The 13,829-nt window shown below is 48.6% G+C and overlaps 1 protein-coding gene across 1 annotated transcript in view; it reads right to left on the bottom strand.

Annotated features, from left to right (window-relative positions):
• The window catches only part of MYLK2 (myosin light chain kinase 2), a 36,830-nt gene that overhangs the window by 22,044 nt on the left and 957 nt on the right, over positions 1-13,829 (bottom strand). Inside the window, exons 2-3 of the mRNA XM_038750063.1 lie at positions 7,817-9,167; positions 2,742-2,953 (exon numbers count right to left, since the gene is read on the bottom strand). Of these exons, the coding sequence (XP_038605991.1) occupies positions 2,742-2,953; positions 7,817-9,167 (1,563 nt within the window). The remainder of the gene's footprint in view (positions 1-2,741; positions 2,954-7,816; positions 9,168-13,829) is intronic.

Below are 13,829 nucleotides of genomic sequence, written 5' to 3'. Positions count from 1 at the left end.
ACGATTGGCAGCGCTTAGTACAGTGCTCTGCACACAGTAAGCGCTCAATAAATACGATTGATGATGATGATGAGCCCCTTCCTTCTTCTCCCCCTCGTCCCCCTCTCCATCCCCCCCATCTTACCTCCTTCCCTTCCCCACAGCACCTGTATATATGTATATATGTTTGTACATTTTTTTTACTCTATTTATTTATTTATTTTATTTGTACCTATCTATTCTATTTATTTTATTTTGTTAGTATGTTTGGTTTTGTTGTCTGTCTCCCCCTTCTAGACTGTGAGCCCACTGTTGGGTAGGGACCGTCTCTATGTGTTGCCAATTTGTACTTCCCAAGCGCTTAGTACAGTGCTCTGCACATAGTAAGCGCTTAATAAATACGATTGATGATGATGATGATGACTGAATGAATGAGTACGATTGGCAGCGCTTAGTACAGTGCTCTGCCCACAGTAAGCGCTCAATAAATACCATTGAATGAATGAATGAATACGATTGAATGAATGAGTACGATTGAATGAATGAATACGATTGAATGAATGAATGAATACGATTGAATGAATGAATGAATACGATTGAATGAATGAGTACGATTGAATGAATGAATGAGTACGATTGAATGAATGAATACGATTGAATGAATGAATGAATACGATTGAATGAATGAATGAATACGATTGAATGAATGAGTACGATTGAATGAATGAATACGATTGAATGAATGAATGAATACGATTGAATGAATGAATGAATACGATTGAATGAATGAGTACGATTGAATGAATGAATGAATACGATTGAATGAATGAATGAATACGATTGAATGAATGAATAATGAATGAGTCCGCCACCCCGTGGTCAGAAGCGGGATAGCAGGCCCCAGCCCCTGCCTGGGGGGAAGCTCTCCCCGCCACCTTGTGGTCAGAGGCGGAATAACAGTCCCGGGCCCGCCCCGCCCCTGTTTAGGAGGAGCCCGCCACCCCGTGGTCAGAGGAGGAATAGCAGGCCCTGCCCCCTGCCTGGGGGAACCCGCCACCGCGTGGTCAGAGGCGGGATAGCAGGCCGCCTCTCCACTGAGCTCCTTATCTTCCCCTCCCCGCCCTCTCCCTGACTTTCCCGTCACTGTGGACGGCACTAACAATAATAATAACCATAATGATGGCGTTTATTAAGCGCTTACTATGTGCACAGTCTTCTAGACTGTGAGCCCCCCTTCTAGACCGTGAGCCCACTGTTGGGTAGGGACCGCCTCTGTACGTTGCCAACTTGGACTTCCCAAGCGCTTAGTCCAGTGCTCTGCACACAGTAAGCGCTCAATAAATACGACTGAATGAATGAATGAATGAATGCAAAGCACTGTTCTAAGCGCTGGGGAGGTTACAAGGTGATCAGGTTGTCCCACGGGGGGCTCACGGTCTTCATCCCCATTTTACAGATGAGGTCACTGAGGCCCAGAGAAGTGAAGTGACTGGCCCAAAGTCACACAGCTGACAATTGGCAGAGCCGGGATTCGAACCTATGAACCCTGACTCCAAAGCCCGGGCTCTTTCCACTGAACCACGCTGCTTCCCCCAATCTCCTCACCGTACCTCGTTCTCGCCTGTCCCGCCATCGACCCCCGGCCCACGTCCTCCCCCGGGCCCGGAATGCCCCCAATCCCTCTGCCCATCCGCCAAGCTAGCTCTCTTCCTCCCTTCAAGGCCCTACTGAGAGCTCACCTCCTCCTGGAGGCCTTCCCAGACTGAGCCCCTTCCTTCCTCTTCCCCTCGTCCCCCTCTCCATCCCTCCACATCTTACCTCCTTCCCTTCCCCACAGCACCTGTATATATGGATATATGTTCGTACATATTTGTTACTCTATTTATTTATTTATTTTACTTGTCCATATCTATTCTATTTATTTTATTTTGTTAGTATGTTTGGTTTTGTTCTCTGTCTCCCCCTTTTAGACTGTGAGCCCACTGATGGGTAGGGACCGTCTCTAGATGTTGCCAACTTGGACTTCCCAAGCGCTTAGTCCAGTGCTCTGCACACAGTAAGCGCTCAATAAATACGATTGATGATGATGATGATGATGATGATACCCACTACCATCCTCGACTCCGCTCTCTCATTCACCCCACATAGCCCACCCGTCACCAAAACCTGCCGGTCTCACCTCCGCGCCGAGATCCGCCCTTTCCTCTCCATCCAAACCGCTACCTTGCCGGTTCAATCTCCCATCCCATCCCGACCGGATGAACTGGACCGGATCGGCCTCCTCTCTGATCTCCCGTCCTCCCGTCTCTCCCCGCTTCAGTCTATACCGCATTCCGCTGCCCGGATTGTCTTCGTACAGAAACGCTCTGGGCCTGTCACTCCCCTCCTCAAAAATCTGGCCTGTCAACCTCGGAATCGAGCAAAAACTCCTCACCCTCGGCTTCAAGGCTCTCATTATCATTAATAATGGTATTTGTTTAGCACTTATTCTGTACCAAGCGCTGTTCTATGCACTGGGGGAGATACAAGGTCATCAGGTTGCCCCACGCCGGGCTCACGGTCTTCATCCCCATTTGCCAGATGAGGGAACTGAGGCACGGAGAATGAAGTGACTGGCCCAAAGTCACACAGGCGACAATTGGCGGAGCCGGGATTCGAACCCATGACCCCTGATTCCCAAGCCCAGGCTCTTGCTTAGTGAGCCACGCTGCTTGGCTCGAGGGATTGGCCTAGTTTCAGACCCCGGGCTGGGGGTTGGTTACCTAGGATCTGGAAGCAGTCTTCACGGGTGGTGCTGGGGCAAGCCGCGGCGGCCCCCTCTTCCTCCTGCTGATGCCCCCCGTTCCCCGGGCCCGGCCCGCAGGGCTGGAAGTCGAGGTCCAGAACCCCGTGGGTGGGGAAGGGACCCGATGCCACCCCCTCCGGGATGGCTTCCGGAAAGAGAGCTTCCTTCTTCCCTGCCGGGGGCTCAGGCCTGCCGGGACGGGGAAAAAAACCACTGAGAATAAGAATAGCAATCATCATCATCAACATCATCATCAATCGTATTTATTGAGCGCTTACTATGTGCAGAGCACTGGACTAAGCGCTTGGGAAGTACAAATTGGCAACATATAGAGACAGTCCCTACCCAACAGTGGGCTCACAGTCTAAAAACGTCATCATCATCAATCATCGTACTGAGCCCACTGTTGGGCAGGGACCGTCTCTATATGTTGCCAACTTGTACTTCCCAAGCGCTTAGTCCAGTGCTCTGCACACAGTAAGCGCTCAATAAATACGATTGATTGATTGATTCAAGGCCCTGCTGAGAGCTCACCTCCTCCAGGAGGCCTTCCCAGACTGAGCCCCTTCCTTCCTCTCCCCCTCGTGCCCTTCTCCATCCCCCCCATCTTACCTCCTTCCCTTCCCCACAGCACCTGTATCTATGGATATATGTTTGTACAGATTTGTTACTCTATTTTATTTATTTTACTTGTACATATCTATTCTATTTATTTTATTTTGTTAGTATGTTTGGTTTTGTTCTCTGTCTATGTGCTCATAGTAAGCGCTCAATAAATACGATTGATTGATGATGATGTCTCCCCCTTTTAGACTGTGAGCCCACTGTTGGGTAGGGACTGTCTCTAGATGTTGCCAACTTGTACTTCCCAAGCGCTTAGTCCAGTGCTCTGCACACAGTAAGCGCTCAATAAATACGATTGATTGATATTGATTGATTAAGTGGCTTAATTGAAAGAGGCCAGGCTTGGGAGTCAGAGGTCGTGGGTTCTAATCCCGGCTCTGCCACCTAATAATAACAATAATAACCCAGTGCTTGGAACAGTGCTTGGCACAGAGTAAGCACTTAACAGATGCCAATCATCATCAATCATCATATTGGTTAAGCAAGTGGCTTAATGGAAAGAGGCCGGGCTTGGGAGACAGAGGTCGTGGGTTCTAATCACGGCTCTGCTACTTAATAATAATAATAATAATAACCCAGTGCTTGGAACAGTGCTTGGCGCAGAGTAAGCACTTAACAAATGCCAATCATCGTCAATCATCATATTGGTTAAGCAAGTGGCTTAATGGAAAGAGGCCGGGCTTGGGAGTCAGAGGTCGTGGGTTTTAATCCCGGCTCTGCCACTTAATAATAATAATAATAACCCAGTGCTTGGCACAGAGTAAGCACTTAACAGATGCCAATCATCATCAATCATCATATCGGTTAAGCAAGTGGCTTAATGGAAAGAGGCCGGGCTTGGGAGTCAGAGGTCGTGGGTTCTAATCCTGGCTCTGCCACTTAATAATAATAATAATAATAATAATAATAATAATAATAATAATAACCCAGTGCTTGGCACAGAGTAAGCACTTAACAGATGCCAATCATCATCAATCATCATATTGGTTAAGCAAGTGGCTTAATGGAAAGTGGCTGGGCTTGGGAGTCAGAGGTTGTGGGTTCTAATCCCGGCTCTGCCACTTAGTAACAATAATAATAACCCAGCGCTTGGAACAGAGTAAGCACTTAACAAATGCCATCATTATCATTAATAATGGTATTTGTTTAGCGCTTATTCTGTACCAAGCACTGTTCTATGCACTGGGGGAGATACAAGGTCATCAGGTTGCCCCACGCGGGGCTCACGGTCTTCATCCCCATTTGACAGATGAGGGAACTGAGGCCCAGAGAATGAAGTGACTGGTTCAAAGTCACACAGCTGACAAGTGGCGGAGCCGGGATTAGAACCCACGACCCCTGGCTCCCAAGCCCGGGTTCTTGCCACTAAGCCACGCCGCCACTTGTCAGCTCTGTGACTCTGAGCAACTCACTTAACTTCTCTGTGCCTCAGTGACCTCATCTGGAAAATGGGGATGGAGACTGTGAGCCCCATGGGGGACAACCTGATCACCTTATATCTCCCCCGGCACTTAGAACAGTGCTTGGCACATAGTAAGCGCTTAACAAATACCATTATTATTATTACTATGTGCCTAGCACTGTTCTAAGCACCACGCACCAAGAATCCTGGACCCCCTGAGATGGATGGCGGTGGGATGGGGGAGGACAGTCAGCTCCTTGAGGGCAGGGATCACGCCTACCAACTCCACTGTATTAGACTCTCCCAAGCACTCAGTACGGTGCTCTGTACACAGTAGGTGCTCAATAAATACCACTGAGCACTCGATAAATACCACTGAATGCTCAATAAATATCACTGAACTCTTGATAAATACCACTGAGCTCTCAATAAATACCGCTGAGTGTTCAATAAGTATCACTGAACTCTCAATAAATACCACTGAGTGCTCAATAAATACCACTGAGCTCTCAATAAATACCACTGAGCACTCAATAAATGCCACTGAGCTCTCAATAAATGCCACTGAGCTCTCAATAAATACCGCTGAGTGCTCAATAAGTATCACTGAACTCTCAATAAATACCACTGAGTGCTCAATAAATAACACTGAGCTCTCAATAAATACCACTGAGCACTCAATAAATGCCACTGAGCTCTCAATAAATACCACTGAGTGCTCAATAAATATCACTGAACTCTCAATAAATACCACTGAGTGCTCAATAGATATCACTGAACTCTCAATAAATACCACTGAGTGCTCAAAAAATACCACTGAGCACTCAATAAATGCCACTGAGCTCTCAATAAATACCACTGAGCACTCAATAAATATCGCCGAGCTCTCAATAAATACCACTGAGCGCTCAATAAATATCGCCGAGCTCTCAATAAATACCCCTGAGCTCTCAATAAATACCACCGAGCGCTCAATAAATAATCGCCAAGCTCTCAATAAATACCACCGAGCGCTCAATAAATAATCGCCAAACTCTCAATAAATACCACTGAGCAGTCAATACCACTGAGCACTCAATAAATACCACTGAATGATTAATTGTCCTCTAAACTGTCAGCTCCTTGAGGGAAGGGATAGTGACTACCTACTCTGTTCTATTGGACTCCCCCAAGTGCTCAGTACAGAGCTCAATAAATACCACTGATGGGTTGTCCTCTAGACAGTCAGCTCCTTAAGGGCAGGGATCTTGTCTACTACCTCTATTCTGTTGGAGTCTCCCAAGCGCTCAGTCCAGTGCTCTGCACGCAGCGGGCGCTCAGCAAATACAGCGGAACGATCAGCAGACTGAACCGTGCAGGCTGAGGGCTAAGAGAGATGGGACAGTAATAATAATGATGATGACGATAATGATAATAATAATTGTGCTATTTATTAAGTGCTTACTATGTACCAGGCACTGTACTAAGCGCTGGTGGAGAAATACAAGCAAATTGAGCTGGACACAGTCCCTGTCCCACATGGGGCTCAGTGTCTTCATCCCCATTTTACAGATGAGGGAGCTGAGGCCCAGGGAAGGGAAAATCCCAGGTCGCACAGCAGACATGGAGCTGGAATTAGAACCCAGGTCCTTCTGACTCCCATTCAGTCGTATTTATTGAGCGCTCTGCACCGTACTAAGCGCTTGGGAAGTACAAGTTGGCAACATGTAGCACGTGGGGCTCAGTGTCTTCATCCCCATTTTACAGATGAGGGAGCTGAGGCCCAGGGAAGGGAAAATCCCAGGTCACACAGCAGACATGGAGCTGGAATTAGAACCCAGGTCCTTCTGACTCCCGTTCAGTCATATTTATTGAGCGCTCTGCACTGTACTAAGCGCTTGGGAAGTACAAGTTGGCAACATGTAGCACGTGGGGCTCAGTGTCTTCATCCCCATTTTACAGATGAGGGAGCTGAGGCCCAGGGAAGGGAAAATCCCAGGTCACACAGCAGACATGGAGCTGGAATTAGAACCCAGGTCCTTCTGACTCCCGTTCAGTCGTATTTATTGAGCGCTCTGCACTGTACTAAGCGCTTGGGAAGTACAAGTTGGCAACATGTAGCACGTGGGGCTCAGTGTCTTCATCCCCATTTTACAGATGAGGGAACTGAGGCCCAGAGAAGGGAAAATCCCAGGTCACACGGCAGACATGGAGCTGGAATTAGAACCCAGGTCCTTCTGACTCCCATTCCGTCGTATTTATTGAGCGCTCTGCACTGTACTAAGCGCTTGGGAAGTACAAGTTGGCAACATGTAGAGACGGTCCCTCCCAGGCCCGGGCCCTCTCCACTAGGCCACGCTGCTTCATCATCGTCGATCGTATTTATTGAGCGCTTACTATGTGCAGAGCACTGTACTAAGCGCTTGGGAAGTCCAAATTGGCAACATATAGAGACGGTCCCTACCCAACAGTGGGCCGCTTCTCTAAGAGAAGTGAAGTGACTTGTCTAAGGTCACCCAGCAGAGGAGGGGCGGAGCAGGGAGGAGAACCCACGGTCTTCGGGCTCCCAGCCCTGGGCTCTACTCACTGGGCTGCGCTGCTTTTCTAAGATGGGGGGACTTCAATCAATCAATCAATCAATCAATCGTATTTATTGAGCGCTTACTATGTGCAGAGCACTGTACTAAGCGCTTGGGAAGTACGAATTGACAACGCATAGAGACAGTCCCTACCCAACAGTGGGCTCACAGTCTGAAAGGGGGAGACAGAGAACAGAACCAAACATACCAACAAAATAAAATAAATAGGATAGAAATGTACAAGTAAAATAAATAAATAAATAAATAAATAGAGTAATAAATATGTACAACCATATATACGTATATACAGGTGCTGTGGGGAAGGGAAGGAGGTAAGATGGGGGGATGGAGAGGGGGGCGAGGGGGAGAGGAAGGAAGGACTTGGGAAGAGCCGGTGAAAACCCAGGGGGGCCCAGTTTGGATTGGGGCCGGGGGTGGGGGTTCGAGGAGGGAACGGGGGCCGCTCACCGCTGAATGGCAGCCGGACAGCTGGGACTGAACATGTAGTTGTGTGGGGTCCTCCTGGGTCCCGTCTCCCCTCGCTCTGGACCTTTCTCCGCTTCCTTCTGCCTTCCTTCCTCTCTGCTCTTCTCACCGTCCTTCCCAGTCCCAGACCCCTTCTGGCCTTTGACCTCTGACTTCTGGTCTTTGACCCCTGCCTGCTGGCCCGCGGCCTTTGACTTCTGGTTCTCGGCGCCTGACGTCCCACCTCTGGCCTCTGACTTCTGGCCTTTGACCTCCGATCTCTCACCTTCGGCCCCGGACTTGTCTACTCTGCCTCCCGGCTTCTCGTCCTGGGGCTGTGATTTCTCCTCTTCGGCCTTCGATTTTTCCTCTTCGGCCTTTGACTCCTCAACTTTGACCTGTGACTTCTCCTCCGCGGTTTTCGATTTCTCACCTCTGACCTGTGACTTCCCATCCTCGGCCTTCGGTTTCTCGCCCGTGGGCCGCGGCTTCTCATCTTTGGTCTTGGATTTCTCGCCTTTGGCCTGGGATTTCTCATCTTTGGCCTTGGATCTCTCATCCTGGGCCTGTGACTTCTCATCTGTAGCTTTTGGTTTCCCGCTTTCGGCCCGCGGTTTCTCGTCCTTGGCTTTTGATTTCTCATCTTTGGACTGTGACTTCTCATCTTTGGCCTGTGACTTCTCGTCTTTGGCCTGGGTCTTCTCGTCTTTAGGTTGTGACTTCTTGTCTACAGCCTTCGACTTCTCTTCTCTGGCCTTTGATTTCTCAGCTTTGGCTTTTGATTTCTCGCCTTTGGCCTGGGATTTCTCATCTTTGGCCTTGGATCTCTCATCCTCGGCCTGTGACTTCTCACCTTCAGCTTTTGGTTTCCCGCTTTCGGCCCGCGGTTTCTCATCCTTGGCTTTTGATTTCTCGTCTTTGGACTGTGACTTCTCATCTTTGGCCTGTGGCTTCTCGTCTCTGGCCTGGGTCTTCTCGTCTTTAGGTTGTGACTTCTTGTCTACGGCCTTCGACTTCTCTTCTCTGGCCTTTGGTTTCTCATCTTTGGCTTTTGATTTCTCATTTTCGGCCCGTGATTTCTCGTCTTTGGCCTCTGACGTCTGGCTCTTGGCCTTGGCTTTCTCATCGTTGGCCTTCAGAGGTCCATCCCCACCTGAGGCAGGGGGCAGGGGGGCTGTCTGCCCGGCTCTCCCATCCGGCCCCCCACCCGGGTCCCCTACACCAACAGTGGCTGTGTCCACGGGCCCTGGGCTTCCTCCGACCTTGGCAGGACCCTGGTCGGCGGGCAGAGGCTGGGCCGGGGAAGCGACGGGCTCATCTTGTGCCCTGATTTTGGTTGTGGGGGCTGTGTGATCTGCAGGGGGGGGGATAAGAGGTCGTCAGCCCCGGGGGGGTGGCCAGCAGACCCTTCCCCAACCCCTACACCGTTCTGCCCTGCCCCTCTTTTTCTTCATGGTACTTGTGAAGCGCTTACTACTATAATAATAACTACAATGATGGTATTTGTTAAGCGCTTACCATGATCCACGAGTGCTGTGGTGGATCCAAGCCAATCGGGTTGGACACAGTCCCTGCCTCAAGTGGGGCTCACAGTCTCCATCCCCATTTTACAAATGAGGGAACCGAGGCACAGAGAAGTGAAGCGGCAGGGCCGGGATTTAGAGCCCCATCTTTTTGACTCACGGGCCCAGGCTGTATCCACTAATAATGATATTGATCATGGTATTAAGCACTTACGCTGTGCCAGGCACTGTACTAGGTGCCGGGGGAGATAAAAGATCATCAGGTTGGACACGGTCCCTGTCCCACGCGGGGCTCACAGTCTCCATCCCCATTTTACAAATGAGGGAACCGAGGCACAGAGAAGTGAAGCGGCAGAGCCGGGATTTAGAACCCCAACTTTTTGACTCACGGGCCCATTCATTCATTCATTCATTCAATCGTATTTATTGAGCGCTTACTGTGTGCAGAGCACTGGACTAAGCGCTTGGGAAGTACAATTTGGCAACATCTAGAGACAGTCCCTACCCGACAGCGGGCTCACAGTCTAGAAGGGGGAGACAGACAACAAAACCAAACATACTAACAAAATAAAATAAATAGAATAGATATGTACAAATATAATAGAGGAATAAATCCGTACAAACATATATACCGATATACAGGTGCTGTGGGGAGGGGAAGGAGATAAGGGGGGGATGGGGAGGAGGGGGAGAGGAAGGAGGGGGCTCAGTGTGGGAAGGCACATAGTAAGCGCTTAACAAATGCCGTCATTATTATTAGAGAAGAGCTTCCAGAGCTGGATGTGGGCAAGAATGTGTCTGTCAATCAATCAATCAAACAATCAATCGTATTTACTGAGTGCTTACTATGTGCAGAGCACTGTACTAAGCGCTTGGGAAGTACAGATTGGAAACACATAGAGACAGTCCCTACCCAACAGTGGGCTCACAGTCTAAAAGGGGGAGACAGAGAACAGAACCAAACATACCAACAAAATAAAATAAATAGGATAGAAATGTACAAGTAAAATAAATAAATAAATAAATAAATAAATAGATAGATAGATAGAGTAATAAATATGTACAACCATATATACATATATACAGGTGCTGTGGGGAAGGGAAGGCGGTAAGATGGGGGGATGGAGAGGGGGACGAGGGGGAGAGGAAGGAAGGGGCTCAGTGTGGGAAGGCCTCCTGGAGGAGGTGAGCTCTCAGCAGGGCCTTGAAGGGAGGAAAAAAGCTGTCGTTATACTGTACTCTCCCAAGCGCTTAGCACAGTGCTTTGCCCAGACTGTACCCACTAATAATGATAATGATCATGGTATTAAGCACTTACGCTGTGCCAGGCACTGTACTAGGCTCTGGGGGAGATACAAGATCATCAGGCTGTACACGGTCCCTGTCCCGTGCGGGGCTCAAATTCTGAATCCCCAGTTTACAGATGAGGTAACTGAGGCCCAGAGAAGAGAAGCGAGGGGCCCGGGGTCACACCGCAGATGTGTTGCGGAGCCGGGATGAGAACCCAGGATCTTCTGATCCCCAGGCCCGGGCTTTATCTGCTAGGCTACACTGCCCCACTTGCTCCATCACACAGGGGTGACCCTGAGGGACCCTTGCCCCCCATGCCGAGCCCCCCTAGGCTGCAGGGACCCCCGGCCCACATCATCCACCGGGCCCGGAATGCCCCCAATCCCTCTGCCCCTCCGCCAAGCTCGCTCTCTTCCTCCCTTCAAGGCCCTGCTGAGAGCTCACCTCCTCCAGGAGGCCTTCCCAGACTGAGCCCCTTCCTTCCTCTCCCCCTCGTCCCCCTCTCCACCCCCCCATCTTACCTCCTTCCCTTCCCCACAGCACCTGTATATATGGATATATGGTTGTACATATTTATTACTCTATTTATTTATTTATTTTACTTGTACATTTCTATCCTACTTATTTTATTTTGTTCGTATGTTTGGTTCTGTTCTCTGTCTCCCCCTTTTAGACTGTGAGCCCACTGCTGTGTAGGGACTGTCTCTATGTGATGCCAATTTGTACTTCCCAAGCGCTTAGTACAGTGCTCTGCACATAGTAAGCGCTCAATAAATACGATTGATTGATTGATTGATTGAGGGAAAGAGAGAGAGAGGAGAGAGGGAGAGAGAAAAGGAGAGGGAGAGAGGGAGGAAGAGGGAGAAAGAAGGAGGGAGGGGGGAGAGAGGGAGGAAGACGACTTTTAGACTGTGAGCCCACTGTTGGGTAGGGACTGTCTCTATATGTTGCCAATTTGGACTTCCCAAGCGCTTAGTACAGTGCTCTGCACATAGTAAGCGCTCAATAAATACGATTGATGATGATGATACACATAGTAAGCGCTTAATAAATGCCATTATTATCATTATCTGCACTAGACTGTGACTAGACTGTGTCTCTAGACGGTGAGCCCACTGTTGGGTAGGGACCGTCTCTAGATGTTGCCAATTTGGACTTCCCAAGCGCTTAGTACAGTGCTCTGCACATAGTAAGCGCTCAATAAATACGATTGATGATGATGATACACATAGTAAGCACTTAATAAATGCCATTATTATCATTATCTGCACTAGACTGTGACTAGACTGTGTCTCTAGACGGTGAGCCCACTGTTGGGTCGGGACCGTCTCTAGATGTTGCCAATTTGTACTTCCCAAGCGCTTAGTACAGTGCTCTGCACATAGTAAGTGCTCAATAAATATGATTGATGATGATGATACACATAGTAAGCACTTAATAAATGCCATTATTATCATTATCTGCACTAGACTGTGACTAGACTGTGTCTCTAGACGGTGAGCCCACTGTCGGGTAGGGACCGTCTCTAGACGTTGCCAACTTGGACTTCCCAAGCGCTTAGGACAGTGCTCTGCACATAGTAAGCGCTCAATAAATACGATTGATGATGATGATGATGAAGAAGGAGGAGGAGGAGGAGGTATGGCATTTATTAAGCGCTTACTATGTGCAAAGCACTGTTCCAAGCGCTGGGGATGTTACAATCAATCAATCGTATTTATTGAGCGCTTACTGTGCACAGAGCACTGGACTAAGCGCTTGGGAAGTACAAGTTGGCAACATATAGAGACGGGAGAGAGAGAGAGGGACTACTCTATTTTATTAATGATGTGCATATAGCTATAATTCTATTTATACTGACGGTTTGGACACCTGTCTGCTTGTTTTGTTTTGTTGTCTGTCTCCCCCTTCTAGACTGTGATCCCACTGTTGGGTAAGGACAGTCTCTATATGTCGCCGACTTGGACTCATTCATTCATTCATTCAGTTGTATTTATTGAGCGCAGAGCACTGTACGAAGCGCTTGGGAAGTACAAGTTGGCAACATATAGAGACGGTCCCTACTCAACAACGGGCTCACAGTCTAGAAGCACTCCCAAGTGCTTAGTACAGTGCTCTGCACACAGTAAGCGCTCAATAAATTGTACTTCCCAAGCGCTTAGTACAGTGCTCTGCACACAGTAAGCGCTCAATAAAATACGATTTAATGAATGAATATGTATATATTTGTACATATTTATCACCTTATTTTACTTGTACATATTCTATTTATTTTATTTTGTTAATATGTTTTGTTTTGTCGTCTGTCTCCCCGTTCTAGACTGTGAGCCCGCTGTTGGGTAGGGACCGACCCTATATGTTGCGAACTTGTACCTCCCAAGCGCTTAGTACAGTGCTTTGCACACAGTAAGCGCTCAATAAATACGATTGAACGAATGAATGAAATAAATACAACTGAATGAATGAATTACCCCTCTAGACTGTGAGCTCGTTGGGGGCAGGGAATGTGTCTGTTTATTCTTCTACTGTCCTCTCCCAAGCGCTGAGTCCAGTGCTCTGCGCACAGGAAGCGCTCAATAAATACGATTGAATGAATGAATGAAATAAATACAATTGAATGAATGAATGAATTGCCCCTCTAGACTGTGAGCTCCGTGTGTCTGTTTATTTTTCTACTGTCCTCTCCTAAGCGCTTAGTCCAGTGCTCTGCACACAGGAAGCGCTCAATAAATACAATTGAATGAATGAATTAATGAGGAAGAAGGAAGAGAAAGGGAGAGGAAGGAGAAAGAGAGAGGGAGAAGGAAGGGAGAGAGAGGGACGGAGAAGAAGGGAGAGAGAGGGAGGAAGAAGAAGGGAGAGAGAGGGAGGAAGAAGAAGGGATAGGGATAGGGATAGTTGGGTAGGGACCGTCTCTATATATTGCCAACTTGTACTTCCCAAGCGCTTAGTACAGTATTCTGCACAGAGTAAGCGCTCAATAAATAGGATTGAATGAAAGAAGGGAGAGAGAGGGAGGAAGAAGAAGGGAGAGAGAGGGAGGAAGAAGGAGGGAGAGAGAGGGAGGAAGAAGGGAGAGAGGGAGGAAGAAGAAGGGGGAGAGAGGGAGGAAGAAGAAGGGGAGAGAGGGAGGGAGAAGGAAGAAGAAGGAGGGAGAGAGGGGGAGGAAGAAGAAGGGAAAGAGAGGGAGGAAGAAGAAGGAG

The sequence above is a fragment of the Tachyglossus aculeatus genome, chromosome 8, assembly GCF_015852505.1.
Source record: "Tachyglossus aculeatus isolate mTacAcu1 chromosome 8, mTacAcu1.pri, whole genome shotgun sequence".
Lineage (NCBI taxonomy): Eukaryota > Metazoa > Chordata > Mammalia > Monotremata > Tachyglossidae > Tachyglossus > Tachyglossus aculeatus.
Note: the sequence above shows the minus strand (reverse complement) of the source record. Positions and strands in the feature narration are given on the sequence as shown.